At 39.4% G+C, this 14,915-nt stretch overlaps 2 protein-coding genes across 12 annotated transcripts in view; both read left to right on the forward strand.

Annotated features, from left to right (window-relative positions):
• Window positions 1–1,166, forward strand: part of hus1 (HUS1 checkpoint clamp component) — a 19,149-nt gene extending 17,983 nt beyond the window's left edge. For 2 of the 4 annotated variants that reach the window (XM_053674927.1, XM_053674925.1), the window contains exons 7-8: window positions 1–22; window positions 701–1,165. The exon at window positions 1–22 is cut by the window's left edge and continues 101 nt beyond it. In XM_053674927.1, the coding sequence (XP_053530902.1) occupies window positions 1–22; window positions 701–783 (105 nt within the window). In that variant the 3' untranslated portion in view covers window positions 784–1,165. Of the gene's footprint in view, window positions 23–700 lie in introns of all 4 variants that reach the window. The other 2 variants (XM_053674926.1, XM_053674924.1) reach the window with 2 other exon arrangements.
• A 2,649-nt stretch (window positions 1,167–3,815) lies between these two features.
• pdp1 (pyruvate dehydrogenase phosphatase catalytic subunit 1) lies at window positions 3,816–11,079 on the forward strand. Of its 8 annotated transcripts, none has more exons than XM_053674854.1 (4): window positions 3,870–3,963; window positions 5,595–5,728; window positions 7,015–7,084; window positions 7,685–11,079. In XM_053674854.1, exon 4 carries the CDS (start codon window positions 7,722–7,724, stop codon window positions 9,285–9,287), a length of 1,566 nt encoding a protein of 521 aa, XP_053530829.1. In that variant the 5' UTR covers window positions 3,870–3,963; window positions 5,595–5,728; window positions 7,015–7,084; window positions 7,685–7,721; the 3' UTR covers window positions 9,288–11,079. The 8 variants fall into 8 exon arrangements, with proteins under 8 accessions (XP_017309210.1, XP_017309214.1, XP_017309206.1 ...); XM_053674853.1 differs by having other exon boundaries at window positions 5,595–5,724; XM_053674855.1 differs by having other exon boundaries at window positions 5,595–5,724; window positions 7,688–11,079.
• The last annotated feature ends 3,836 nt before the right edge of the window (window positions 11,080–14,915 follow it).

Consider the following 14,915-nt stretch of genomic DNA (forward strand, 5'->3'; position numbering starts at 1 on the left):
AATCCAACCAAGTCCATGTGCAGTGAGTACCTTATACATGCAAATAAGTGCGTTCGCACATTACAGCTAGGCAAGAAGGGACAAAATGATTCAGGACTGTGAACTGATAATGGCCCCTGGGTTAGGCGTAAGCACAAAACAAATAACAGTGGATTTGTGGAAGGGTTTTATCCACTGAGGAAAGGGAAAGGGGAATGGATCATGTGTAGTGTATAGTTAGTGTTGGTAGTCAGAGGTTGGTGGAGGCGCAGTGCAAAATGTGACTTGATTCGTCCAGAGTGTGTTCTCTTAATTTGTCTAAAATTTCACTGTCTGATTTAATCTAGTACGAGTCTGTCACAAAATGAAAATTATAGTATTATACTGTCTAGAATATTTACTTAAGAGAATGTGAATTACAACCAATCAGTGTCCTACAACTGGAGCATTGAATCTTGTAGCATATACAGTAGTACAGGTCAGTGAAATGTGATGTCTAATCAGACTTTACAGTGATTTGTGGGACAAACATTTAGTGAGGATTTATTTTCATTCTGTATATATATATCATTAGGTGGAGGATACAAAAACTTGGTCTTATTTCACAGGTTAAAACAACAGAATGTTACATTAGATGTGTGTGCAATCAGTTATATACCGTTACATAACGAAGATAAAGGGTCAACATTTCCGTGGCATTCTTAATTTCTCTTTTCTACAGATATTGTTGACAAGAGGATTATTCATTTGATTCTCCTTCAGGAAGATGTGTCTCTTCAGTACTTCATCCCAGCTGTGGTGTAGTGGGAATTTTTTCACACTGATTTTTTCTTTCCACACTGATCAATTCTGATAAATGGCAGTATCCAATGAGCATATCCCTGCCAACAGAGTATTTTACAACTAGTACAGAGGACTACTGACTGATTTCCAGGTAAAATTTATGAGGAATATTTTAAATTTATTCTGTTATATATATATATATATATATATATATATATATATATGTGTGTGTGTGTGTGTGTGTGTGTGTGTGTGTGTCTATGTATATGTGATTCTGGAATATGTCCTGTACACTGATGTACATTAAACAGTTTAAAATTGACTTTGTGTCAATCAACATTTTGTAAATTTGAGATGTAAATGTTTGTTTTTTAATAAAGTGAAAGATTGATAAAGGAAATGATCTTCGTAAAGCCACTGGTTATTTTGTACCTGTGCTTCTTATAGATTTTGGCATTTGTATTACCTGGCAGAAATACCACCAGCAGGAACTGGAAAACTGTTAACAGTAATAACTTCATCCCTTATCATTGTACATTTACTCAAAACTTTGTGTTAGTGTTTAGCAATCTTATTGGCATTTGGCTAGGGATAGGGTTACAGAAACCATATACAGCTTCCATACTTTGTAAAGTCACAGAATCCAGAACATGTACAGATTCCAAACTTATGACTCTTATCAGATCACAGTGCAAATAGGTTTTTAAGCCAATTGTTTTGTGTCTAGAATTTTATTATTATTAGTCCTATAGGCATTGGGTTAGGGTCAAGAATGAGTCTCGAATATGTTTGTTTTTTAACCGTTTATTCATGTAATAAATATGTTGCCATGAGGCTACAGTTAGGATTGCCTGGGGTTTAGAAACCTCAGATCAAGGTAAGCTGGGCCACCCTCAATCTCCAGTAAGCAGGCAGCTCGGGTTGCTTGTTTTTGAGTGGAAGAGAAAACATGTTTGAGAAACATAAAACCTGGGTGCTATTTTGTAGAAGAAGGTAAACATATGAATTATTTCCAATTAATTATTTCCATATGAATTACTAACCAATTTTTCTAACAGAATATAAATTAAATATGATCCTAAAAATAACAATTTTCAGCAAGCAATTAATGAAGTCACTTAATGTGTTTAGAATATGCTTTACAGAGTGGTCAATAAAAGTTGTTTTATGTGTGAGGTACAGCACATAATTGTAGTAGATTTTTTTCAGTGGGATACACTATATGGCTAAAAGTATGTGGACACCTGACCCATTCTTCTATTTTCTCTACCACTTATCTTACATAGGGAGCCTAGCCTCTCCCAGGGAACTTGTAGCACAAGGCAAGAAACACCCTGGACGGGGTGCCAACCCATCACAGGGCACTATTGCACACTCACTTTCACATACTACAGACAATTTGGAAATGCTAATCAGCCTACAGCATGTCTTTGGACTAACGTGCTAACCACTAAGGCCCTGTGCCTCCTGACCATCACATCCATATATGGTTCTTCCCAACACTGTTGCCACAAAGTTAGAAGCACACAATTGTCTACATCGTCTTTGTATGCTTAAACGTTAGGACGATTGTGCAACATCTAGAAAGGCAACTACATATCTGTCAAATAGCAACCTTTAAAAAATCATTAGTATCTCAAAAGAGGTCATTAGTATTTCTCAATGGAATTTAAAAGGTATGAGTTCGATTCCCGCCTCCGCCCTGTGTGCACGGTGTTTGCATGCTCTCCGCATGCTTTGGGGATTTCCTCTGGGTACTAAGGTTTCCTCCCCCAGTCCAAAAACATGCGGTGTAGGCTGCTTGGAATTTGTCTGTAGTGTGTGTGCGATTGTGCCCTATGATGGATTGGCACCCTGTCCAGAGTGTCCCCTGCTTTGTGCCCCGAGTTCCATGGGATAGGCTCCAGGCTCCCTGTGACCCTGTGAAGGATAGATGGTATGGAAAATGGATCGATGAATTATTAGTGTAGGGTGTATCAGTTCTTACAGGAATATCTGCAATGTCTCATGCAGGCAGCAGGCATAAAAATAAATCAAGGAAATGGTTAATTAAATTATATAGTATAAATTATATAAGGAATAATGAATGAAGAAAAGTTGAAAGGCAATGAGGAGTGTGTTTACGGTGACAGTGTGCGTAACTACGTGCGCAACCATGTTCTCATTACATGATTACATGACGTGTTAGTGGCTGCATAAATCGCGTACTATCCTACTACACAGTAGGAGAAAAGCATTACGCCAGAGCGGTAGTATGTCTGAATTCTCAGTAGGCAAGAAATACGCGGATGGCGTAGTGCTTCCGGTGAGATTTTGCAGTATGTGAACGATGAACACTACACGATTCAAAAATCCCATAATGCAACGGGACTGGTGCGACAAGCTAGGAAAAGAATCGCAGAAGACAGCGTATAAGCTCTTTTTAAGTATTAAACCTTGGTTAAACAGGACTTGTTTAACAATGCCCGAATAAATTGTTAACTTGTTGAAGGTTTAAACAAGAAAACGGTTGTCACAATGTTTGAAACCTTTATTGTGATCTCCATCATGCCTTAGCCGGCCAAGCTTAGGGCAACTAATTTACCTCAACCTGTTAACCCCGCCCACATTACATTACTAATTCAGTTAACTTTCCTGATGTGCATTTTTCTGTTAATGCGGTTGCTTTAATCTGGTGGTCCCTTTAGGATTTTTGTAATTATCATGACGTCAAAGGTCGCTTTTTTGTTTAGTTTTTTGTGTTCATGATGACGTGTTAACGTTTATGTTTATGATGACGTCGAAGGTCAATCCCGGATATACTACATCCGCCATGTTGACATGTATGTATGGATGTAGTATGTCCGGGATTGTATTCATACTACACACATACTGATTAGTACGTACTATTTCAACGGCCGTCACAGTACGCGATTTCGGATGAAGCCAGTATGTCCCAGTACTTGCATACTCTTTTGCTGCACACTCGAAAGTATGTACTTTTTATTCACGAAAAGAGTACATAGTTTTAGTGCATAGTATAAGTAGGCGAACTGAGTTGGCAGCCCCACCTCATAGCGAAAAAGTGACGTAGTTTTCAGCCAATTATATTGGACTTTGAAAAACGCCCAATCGCTTTGACCCGCCTACTTCCGGTCCGCACAGATCCCTGACTCGATCAAGTGGCCAGTGCGGAGATAAGTACGAACTGGCGGGCTTCAGGTGGGTTTGTATTTGAATTTTGTAACGTTTATCTGCTACAGAACGTCAAAAAAGCAAAACAAAACAAAACAAAACACTTGAGGTAAAGGCTGTAGGTAGTTAAAGTCTGTAGGTAAGTAAAGGCTGTAGGCAGTTAAAGGCTGTAGGCAGTTAAAGGCTGTATCCATGTCGGTGAGTGTGTAGGTGGTAAAGCTGAGGTCTGTTGTAAAGTTGTTGTATTGCTTTCAGCCCGTGAGCTCTTTCAGCTCTGGGTGTGTTTAATCTCTGGGTTTGGTAGCTGGCAGCCTCCATACAGTTAGCCAACTAGCTGCCTAGCACATTTATCTGGTAAAAGTGTTCGAGAATAATCTATGTATTCAGCGTGACCCTGAAAGCAATGTAAATGTAAATATAAATGTAAAATAATAGCGCATCAGTAATTCTTCTTGGCCAGCTGTCCGGTTCAGTCAAGATGTGTGTTTTTACGCCTAGGCTGTATTGCACAAGCATGCAGCAGGACTGGCTAGCTCTCGGTGCTTGATGTAGACTAGCTGTAATGCTCCAGGTTTCAGGTTGGTCCTTGAGGCGCTTTCTTGCTCAGAAAACTAATTTCGAGATTTCCTACACGGACGGTTCCCCTGGACAGTTGTCAGTGTTTTTGTTTTGTTCTCAGCTTGCAAAACACACCTTCCTAATGAAGAATAGTTGACTGTTGGAAGTACAGGGGGTCTGACAATTCAGGAACCAGTGAGAGTAAAGCTACGTGTACTTCATTATTATTTTCAGCATGCCCTCTACATGTTCATTCTTCTTAAACTCTACACATTTTCTCAGATGCTGTATCAGGATTTTGCTCAACAGCTTCTCGTTGGTTCCTGACTTTTTGTGTTCAAAAACTTTTGTATCTTGTGTGCAAGAGTAATCCATGCTGCAGTTATCAGACAGGCCATCAATCAAGGAGACATTGTGTGTTTTATGTAATGTGTGGAGCAGTAATTATAGACGAGTCCATCCAAGGTCAAGATGTCGGGGGTCTGTGGGGGCGATTACTAAAAATATCTGAATAGCTGCTCCCTCGACAAGCTGGGCAACATGACCTTAAAGGCATACTGGCTGACCTTGAGAGTTCAGTAAAGTTTTCAAAGAATTTAGATTCCTACAGTCAGGTGACTTATTAATAATAATAATAATAATAATAATAACTTTATTTTATAGAGCGCCTTTAAAAGCAGCTTCTCAAAGTGCTGTATACAAAATAAGTAGTACATAGAAAAATGAAAAATAAAAGTAAACTTGATTGACTATCAGAAACTATACTACAGCATTGTCAAAAGATTGAATCAGAAGGTGTGGTCATAAGTTTACATACCCCTTGCAGAATCGGCAAAATGTTAATAAATAAAAATGAGGGTTCATTAGAATTGCATTTTGTTTTTTATTTAGTACTGTCCTGAATAAGCTATTTCACATAACAGATGTTTACATATAGTTCATAAGACACAATAATAACAACTGAATTTAATTGCAAATGAACCCATTCAAAAGTTTTCATACCCTTGATTCTTAATACTGTGTGTCGTTACCTGAATGATCCACAACTGTGTTTATGTATTGTGAGAGTTGTTCATGAGTCTTTTGTTTGCCCTGAGCAGTTAAACTGCCCACTGTTCTTCAGGAAAAATCCTCCAGGTCCTGCACATTCTTTACTTTTCCTCCATCTTCTGCATATTTGACCCCTTTCCAACAGCAACTAAATGATGTTGAGATCCATCTTTTCACACTGTGAGTGAGTAGATTCATTTGTAATTAAATTCAGTTGTTATTGTGTATTGTGGACTATATGTAAACATCTGCTATGTGAAATAGCTTATTCAGGGAGGTACTAAATTAAAAAAAAATGCAATTTGAATGATCCGTCTTAATAAAAAAAAGATAATAATAAAAAAAAATTATAAACACTTTGCCGATTCTGCAAGTTTTGCAAACTTATGAGCACAACTATATAACAGCAGTGCTTATGATACTTCAGGCTGTAATTCAAATGAGAGGTATCTATTAATGCTCTGGTTCTAATCGTTTCTATAGTAACAGTTCATTCACGTGGGTTTGGATGGTGGACGATCTAAGTAAACTAAGTAAAAGACTACTAATGAATACATTTTTTAAGTGTGTGTTAGTTATGTACCAAAAGAGCATGGAGAAGCTTTCTCTAAGAAGATGTTTATTTAACATTTATGGAGCGAGTCTCAGGTGTCATCGCTTTGTAACCGTCAGTGTTTTCCGCCATGGGAGAGTTCAGGACAGCGGACTTTGCACTTTCCGGGTTTCTTGGTAACATGACAAGCTTTTCTTTTTTGTCGTCTAATAAACCGTGAGCGAGAGAAAGGAGACTGGTGAGGGAATGACTAATGACTTGCCGATGTTCCACGACATTAATTGTGTCACAATATGACATTCGTTAATAAATTAAAAAATGCTAGTTGTTGGCAAATCGGTATAAGAGGAATAAAACACTTTGGGATGTCTGCTCCGGATTGCTTACATAATAAGACAACAGCAGAAGTAGCCATATGTAGGCCCAAACTAAGATGGTGTGATTCTAAAACACATGCAGGCAAAAAGCAACAACAAGAATAGCCAAACAGGCAGCGCAACGAGCTGGCATTTGACCTGGTACCCTTCAAACTACTGGGGCGGTGACTCAGCACTTCATAGCAGACAGATCTGACTCGGTTGAAAAACCAATCAAAACTTTCACGTCAGCTGAGGGGTGGGTCCATTTCTCCTTTCTCACTGGCGCATAATAATACTCTGAGTTGAATCAGTATCGCTAATGTTTAAATATATAAGTGACACATGCGCGCATTCTGAATTGATTATAGGAATATTCCTCAGCTGACATTCTTCAAATAAATGAACTAAGGCTTGCTGGGAAAATGTTGAGTGAAACAGACAGTTATTACAGTGACAAACCGCCTATTGCAGAACATGAACATGTCTTTAATAAAAAAAAAAAAAAAATTCTTTGAATTTGTGCTATCTAACTGTGAATGAATTTTTTGCTGTTATTAGCTGCCGGAGGAGAAAAATGCAAAATGAAGTGTGTGGGGTCAAAGCAAACTACTCCGACATTCATTAAAAGGTGTGTTGTGCGCTGTTATTGTATTATAATCATATATAGCTCCGTATAGTGCGAGAAGCAAAGTACATAGTTAGTCTGTATGTTTTAATAGACAAATGTCGGGTACCTCTCAGACAAAAATCTTGCCCCACTTTTGGAGTAGTGGTGCCACCCCTGAACAGAGCTTTAGTCCATTGATATTTAATGTAAGGTTGAAAGGGAGAAGGGCAACTAGCGAAGTCATTTAAATGTTGTTTTAAAATGCATGTTTAATTAGCAGCATATTAAAATATAATCATATTTGTTGAGGTAAGTCCAGATTTGTTGCTTTTAAGCTTTTTTTTTTTCAAACTGATAAAGTGAGTAGTTCTAAAAGAGGATAAAATTGTTAAAATACAGATGAATGAGCATGGTACTGGGTCTGTCAGGGAAGAAGGTTTAACATCTGGATGACTCTGGGAAAGGTTAGGTTTTCTTATTGCAGTATTCTTTCTGCTATGCTGACATTTCTGCAGAGCTATGTTGACTGCTAAAATGAAATCGTATTGCATGATGCGTCTCTTTTTTTAAAAAATAAATAAATAAATAAACTAATTTTAAACTCGTATCCTTTTCTCACAGCAGGTCCATTGACAGAAGTTTGTAAGGCTGCATTCTCATGGCGGCTACCTCCCAGCTGTTTCGGGTAATCCATGGCAGGGGTTTTGGTTGTACATGGGTGCCATCTGTTTTGTGCCAAGCCTGCTTCCAAGTCCATCATACATGCAAAAGTGTCTACCAACCAAATGCAACTTCAGATCCAATTCAGCCCCTATTGCGGAGCTACAGGACGTCAGCTGCACAGCTCACGTACTACCTCACACCACCTCAGGTGAACAGCATCCTGAAGGCCAATGAGTACAGCTTCAAAGTGCCTGAGTTTGATGGCAAAAACCTCAGCTCAGTCATGGGGTTTGATAGTAATCAACTCCCAGCCAACGCACCTATTGAGGACCGGCGCAGTGCAGCAACGTGCTTGCAGACACGTGGCATGCTCTACGGTGTCTTTGATGGGCATGCAGGCTGTGCCTGTGCCCAGGCATTGAGTGAAAGGCTCTTCTACTACATAGCCGTGGCCATGCTGCCGCACGAGACACTTGCTGAGCTCGAGAGCGCTGTGGAGAGTGGCCGGCCCCTTCAGGCTATCCTGCAGTGGCACAAGCACCCAAATGACTACTTCAGCCGTGAGGCATCGCTCCTCTATTTCAACAGCTTGCGCACATACTGGCAAGAGCTGCTGGACCTAAGCACTCCTGGAGAACACCCTGATGTGGCTGAGGTGCTCGTGAGCGCATTCAAACGCCTGGACAATGACATCTCTTTGGAGGCACAGGTGGGGGATGCCAATGCCTTCCTGCACTATTGGGTGTTACGTGTGGCCTTCTCAGGTGCAACAGCATGCGTGGCACATGTAGACGGTGCTGATTTGCATGTGGCAAATGCAGGTGATGGACGTGCTGTTCTGGGTGTGCAGGAGCCTGATGGCTCGTTCTCTGCACTGACCCTCTCCAATGACCACAGTGCACAGAATGAGGCCGAGGTTCGCCGTGTACGCGCTGAGCACCCGCATGCTGAAGCCAAGACAGTGGTGAGGCAGGACAGGCTGCTTGGTCTCCTCATGCCGTTTCGTGCATTCGGTGATGTCAAGTTCAAGTGGAGTGTGGAACTGCAGCGGCGCGTGCTCGAGTCTGGCCCAGACCAACTTCATGAGAACGAGCATGCCAAATTTGTGCCACCCAACTACCATACACCACCATACCTGACCGCTGAGCCTGAGGTGACATATCACCGGCTTCGGCCACAAGACCGCTTCCTGGTACTTGGTTCGGATGGATTGTGGGAGACCCTGCACCGGCAAGAAGTGGTGCGTATCGTGGGCGAGCACCTGACTGGAGTGCACCAGCAGCAACCCATCAGTGTGGGTGGCTACAAGGTCACCCTGGGCCAAATGCAGGGGCTTCTGCATGAGAGGAAGGCACGTGTCTCCTCCACGTTTCAAGACCAGAACGCAGCCACACACCTGATTCGCCATGCTGTGGGCAGTAATGAATTTGGCATGGTGGATCATGAGAGGCTATCCAAGATGCTCAGCTTGCCAGAGGAACTAGCCCGCATGTATAGAGATGATATCACCATTATTATAGTGCAGTTTAACCCGCACGTCATAGGAGCTCAGCAGAACTGAATGTACACCCCCCCCCCCCCCCCCCTTTGTTTCTGTTACACTGCTTTTGTAAACACTCATGAATAGATGAGGAGGAATATGGTGTGTGTGTGTGTGTGTTGGGGGGTTGTGTAACATCAACATGCTGTATTATCATATTTATGCATCATAATCATGATTCTGTCTGAAGTTGTCTGAGCTCAGCAATACAGTGAGAGAAAATATGTGGAGTGAACTTGGAGATGTCTGAGGATGCTTTGTTTTTGGTTTGCGTAGCTGAGTTACAGTGTGTATGCTTGTTCAAATGAAATTGGCTTAGTTTGTATCATTCATGCTGCTTCAAAATAACTTGAGCATTGAAGCCCAAAAAATAAGGGGAGTATTGAAGTTTCAGTATTGCCTCCTGCTGGAAATGCAGCCTCGAAGCAATCGTTAAAGTTTCAGGTCAATGATGGTTATTATACGGTTCTTGCTGTGAAAAATATTTGGAATCCTATAGTAACATGGTGATGTCAGCAAAGTATCTATTCAAGTTTTTAATTACCAACCATCTTTTTTTTTGTTTGTTTGTTTAAGCTAAATTTGTTTCCAAATGCAAAACAGCAACTTTTTCTTGTACATCACAAAAAGCTTTGTGTAGGACATCAGACACACAATTCAATATTCAATGCGTCCTTGCATTGAGAGGGATAAAGACTAATTGTGTGTTTAATCTGTCTAACCAGATTAGCACTAGTAAAATCATGGATGTAATCATCACGATCTTAATCATAAAGATGTATTTGAGATACTGGACATGCTGCAGTTCTTATCTGTTAAAAGTATCTCTCTGTTGATTAGTAGCTTAATAATAAGCAACTGAATCCCTATTGTTTTACAAGTCAGTGACCAAAAATGCAGTATTTTATTGATGCTCATGTTCATTACTATCAGGAGCAATGCATGCACATCTGGTCTTCATTGTAGCACTGAGTAGAATTCTTCATTTTATGGCCTGTTTCATTGAGGGATTTTGAGTACAGTTAGTTACTGATATTAATGAGGATGCAAAAGTTAATTGTTTTTGTGTATGAACGCATGACTCTAGATACTATCTCTGTGTCTATGCCATTGTGGTCAATTATGTAACGAAATACATTATTTTCTAGACTGGAGCTGCTTCGTTCACCCTCTGCACCATCTTCAAGCGAGAATCGTGTAATGTGTGTGTTTGTAAATGCACGGCAGGTTGATTGTAAATTCTCATACGCTTATAGTGTGCATTGTGACTGAAGACAATGCCGAATGCCCTTCAGTCCAGTAAGTGTTACAGTTCTGCGTGTTTGTAGTAGGTCAAAATGAATGTAGCTTTGATTTCGAGCTCATCGCGTCAGCCTCACTGATTTGCAGTAAATACACATTTTAACAGCTTTTAGTGGGCACATGTAAATGACATTTAAATGCAAACGAATTTCCTATTCATCTTCTTTAATAACTTTTTCTAACATGTGGCCAACTTTTATGAATTGTATTAGCGTATAGAGGCACAAGGTAGATGGGGATACGTGTGAAAATGTATGGTTATTAACATGATGAACGCCATCATGATCTTCCTGGTCACAATTCATTTAAAGGAGCAGGAAAGAATGTTTTTGTCCTTAAAATTGCTTGTCTAGTACCTGATGGTCATTTATTTGGCGTTATGCATTTGAAGCATTAAATATCCACATCTTGTAATATGTATATTTATATGTATTACTTATACATACTTGAGTATGAATATTGGGGATTTTGTATTTCAATATTTTAATAAAACATTAAATGCAACTAATAAGTCTCGGGACTGTGTGCAGATATTTAATGTGTTGTGATTGCAATGAGGGTTTTTATTTTGTATAAAACAGAGATGTAAGTAGAAGCTAATTTTAAAATAATTGTTGAGACTGAAGTGGATGGCTAGAGGAAGGACACTAGGATTAATTGAGTGAGCCATATTAAATGAGCAGCTTGACTGTGTATTAAAATAATGCTGAATGTGGCCGTGGTGTTTAATCACTCCTGTAGGTCAATCTGTATTTTGCTCTCTGTACTTAGTCAAAATACTATTTTCTATTCAATTCAATTCAATTTTATTTGTATAGCACTTTTTACAATGGACATTGTCTCAAAGCAGCTTTACAGAAATGTCAACATGGTATACAGATATTAAAGGTGCGAATTTATCCCAACTGAGCAAGCCACTGAGTGGCGACGGTGGCAAGGAAAAACTCCCTAAGATGTTTTAAGAGGAAGAAACCTTGAGAGGAACCCGACTCAGAAGGGAACCCATCCTCATCTGGGTAACAACAGTTAGTGTGAAAAAGTTAATTATGGATTTATATGAAGTCTGTATGGCGTTAAGAGCAGCCGTAGTCCCAGCAGTCTGGAATTAGAGAAGATTTGAGCTCCATCCAGAGGAAGAAAGGATCTGGATCTCTAGTATCTCCATAAATTCGTGTGGGGCTCGGTGAAAGGAGAGAGGGAGAAAAAAGATAATTATGACTGCGAAGTAGTAGAACAGAATCTAGTCAGGGTAGGCTTGAGTAAACAAATACGTTTTAAGCCTAGACTTAAACACTGAGACTGTGTCTGAGTCCCGAACACTAATTGGAAGACTGTTCCATAACTGTGGGGCTCTATAAGCGAAAGCTCTTCCCCCTGCTGTAGCCTTCACTATTCGAGGTACCGTCAAATAGCCTGCATCTTTTGATCTAATTAGGCGTGGCGGATCATATAAAACCAAAAGGTCACTTAGATATTGTGGCGCGAGACCATTTAGTGCTTTATAGGTTAATAAAAGTATTTTATAGTTAATGCGAGATTTTACTGGGAGCCAATGCAGTATTGATAATATCGGTGTGATATGGTCGTATCTTCTAGTTAGGACTCTAGCGGCTGCATTCTGGACTAACTGGAGCTTATTTATATTCCTACTGGAACATCCAGACAGTAAGGCATTACAGTAATCTAATCTAGAGGTGACGAATGCATGAACTAGTATTTCCGCATCATGTAGTGACAATATGTTTCTTATTTTAGAAATATTTCTGAGATGAAAGAAAGCTATCCTAGTTATATTATCTACATGAGAATCAAATGATAGGCTGGAGTCAATAATCACTCCAAGGTCTTTAACTGCTGCACATGATGAAACAGAAAGACCATCCAGAGTAACCATGTGATCAGAAAGATTTCTTCTAGCTACACGTGGGCCTAATAAAAGTATTTCTGTTTTATCAGAATTAAGTGGAAGGAAGTTAGTTAACATCCAATGTCTAATGTCCTTTACACAATCCTCAACTTTACTAAGCTTCTGTCTGTCCTCTGGCTTCGCTGAAACATACAACTGTGTATCATCAGCATAACAGTGGAAGCTAATTCCATGTTTACGAATAATTTGACCTAGGGGTAGCATATATAAAGTAAAGAGCAGTGGGCCTAAAACAGAACCCTGTGGAACTCCAAAAGTAACTTCAGTACGCATGGAGAAATCACCATTTACATCTACGAACTGATAACGATCGGTCAGATAAGACCTGAGCCAGGAGAGAACTGTTCCCTTAATACCAACAACATTTTCTAATCTATCAAGGAGAATAGTGTGATCTATAGTATCAAAAGCTGCACTAAGGTCGAGTAACACAAGCAGTGAGACACAACCCTGATCGTAGGTCAGTAGAAGGTCATTTACTACTTTAACTAACGCAGTCTCTGTGCTATGATGAGGTCTAAATCCTGACTGATACATTTCATGAATGTTATTCCTATCTAAGTACGAGCATAACTGCTTTGCTACAACCTTTTCTAAAATCTTAGAGATGAAGGGGAGATTTGATATTGGTCTATAGCTGGACAATTGAGACGGGTCAAGATCAGGTTTTTTAATCAAGGGTTTAATAACTGCTAATTTAAGTGATTTAGGTACATAACCAGTGCTTAGGGAAGAATTGATTATATTTAAAAGTGGTTCAATTACTCCTGGACAAATCTGTTTAAACAAACATGTAGGTACGGGATCTAGTATGCAAGTTGATGAATTGGCTGAAGAGATTAATGTAGCTAGTTCGGTCTCTCTAAGCGGAGCAAAACACTCTAAACATTGATCTGACATTGCTACATTGTCATGTAATGGGTTTATTACAGTACTGTCCGGTTTTAATTTAATGGCCTGTATTTCACGTCTAATATTTTCAACCTTATCAATGAAAAATTTCATGAAATCTTCACTGCTATGTAATGATTGAGCGTTTCTCTCTGTAGTGGTTTTATTCCTAGTTAATTTTGCTACTGTGTTGAAAAGGAATCTAGAATTGTTTTTGTTGTCTCCTATTAAGGTGGAGAAATAGATTTTTCTAGCATCGCCAAGAGATTTCCTATATTTCAGTAGGCTCTCCTTCCATGCTGTTTGAAATATCACCAGTTTGGTTTGACGACATTTACGTTCTAATTGTCGAGTTGTCCGTTTTAAGGTTCGCGTTTGATCGTTATACCAGGGTGCTAATTTTTTCTCTCTAATTATTTTCCTTTTGAGTGGAGCCACTCTATCTAGCGTGTAGCGGAGTGTTGACTCCAAGCTTTCAGTCGCCTGATCGAGTTCTATGGGATCAGAAGGTGATCCAAATCTAATTGATGTTTCTGCGAGGTTATTTATGAAGCTCGGTGCAGTAGCTGATGTGTAGGTACGTTTTACGCGGTAGCGAGGCAAGGTGGAATTATTATGATCAATACGTATTATGAACGAGATAAGATAATGGTCTGAGACAACTTCAGACTGCGGAAAAATGATAATATTTTCTATACTTAGTCCGTATGTTAGTATGAGGTCAAGAGTGTGACCACCATTATGAGTAGGCCCGATTATGTTCTGATTAATCCCTACTGCATCTAAAATGGACACAACCACTAATCTTAGAGGGTCTTCCAGGTTATCAAAATGAATATTAAAGTCTCCGATGATTAATGCTTTATCTACAGACACAACCAGGTTTGAGACAAAGTCTGCAAATTCACTAAGAAATTCAGTATATGGCCCTGGGGGTCTGTAAATTATAATTAGAGGAATTGACTTATTTTTTGTGGCTACATAACTTATACTGGTATCAAGAATTTCAAAAGAATTAAATTTATGCTTAGGTTTTTGTGTGACGACTAGATTTTTACTATGGATGAGTCCAACACCTCCTCCTCTACCAGTTGAACGAGGCTGATGTACATAACTGTATCCAGGAGGACTGGCTTCATTTAATGCTATGTACTCGTTTGGTTTAATCCAAGTTTCCGTTAAACACATTAAATTACATTCCTGATCAGTAATGATGTCGTTAACAATAAGAGCCTTAGACGCAAGAGATCTAATGTTTAATAGTCCTAGCCTCAGATCAAAAGTGCTGGCTGTGCATTCAATATGATTTAATTTTTATGCTAATTAGGTTATTTTCTGCTTATCACGTGTGTGATTCTAATTGAAGTATTAAAGATAAGTACTGGGATAATGAAAATGGGGTCTAATATTGAATTACCTGATTAATTTCAATTATTCTCAAATAAACAAACATTTTGCTTTTCTTTTTGTACTGGCTCACCAAAAATTAGAGTGCAGAAAATTGTAAAAAACCAGGGGATGTAGGGGTT

Source organism: Ictalurus punctatus, chromosome 23 (genome assembly GCF_001660625.3).
Source record: "Ictalurus punctatus breed USDA103 chromosome 23, Coco_2.0, whole genome shotgun sequence".
In the NCBI taxonomy this organism is placed as follows: domain Eukaryota; kingdom Metazoa; phylum Chordata; class Actinopteri; order Siluriformes; family Ictaluridae; genus Ictalurus; species Ictalurus punctatus.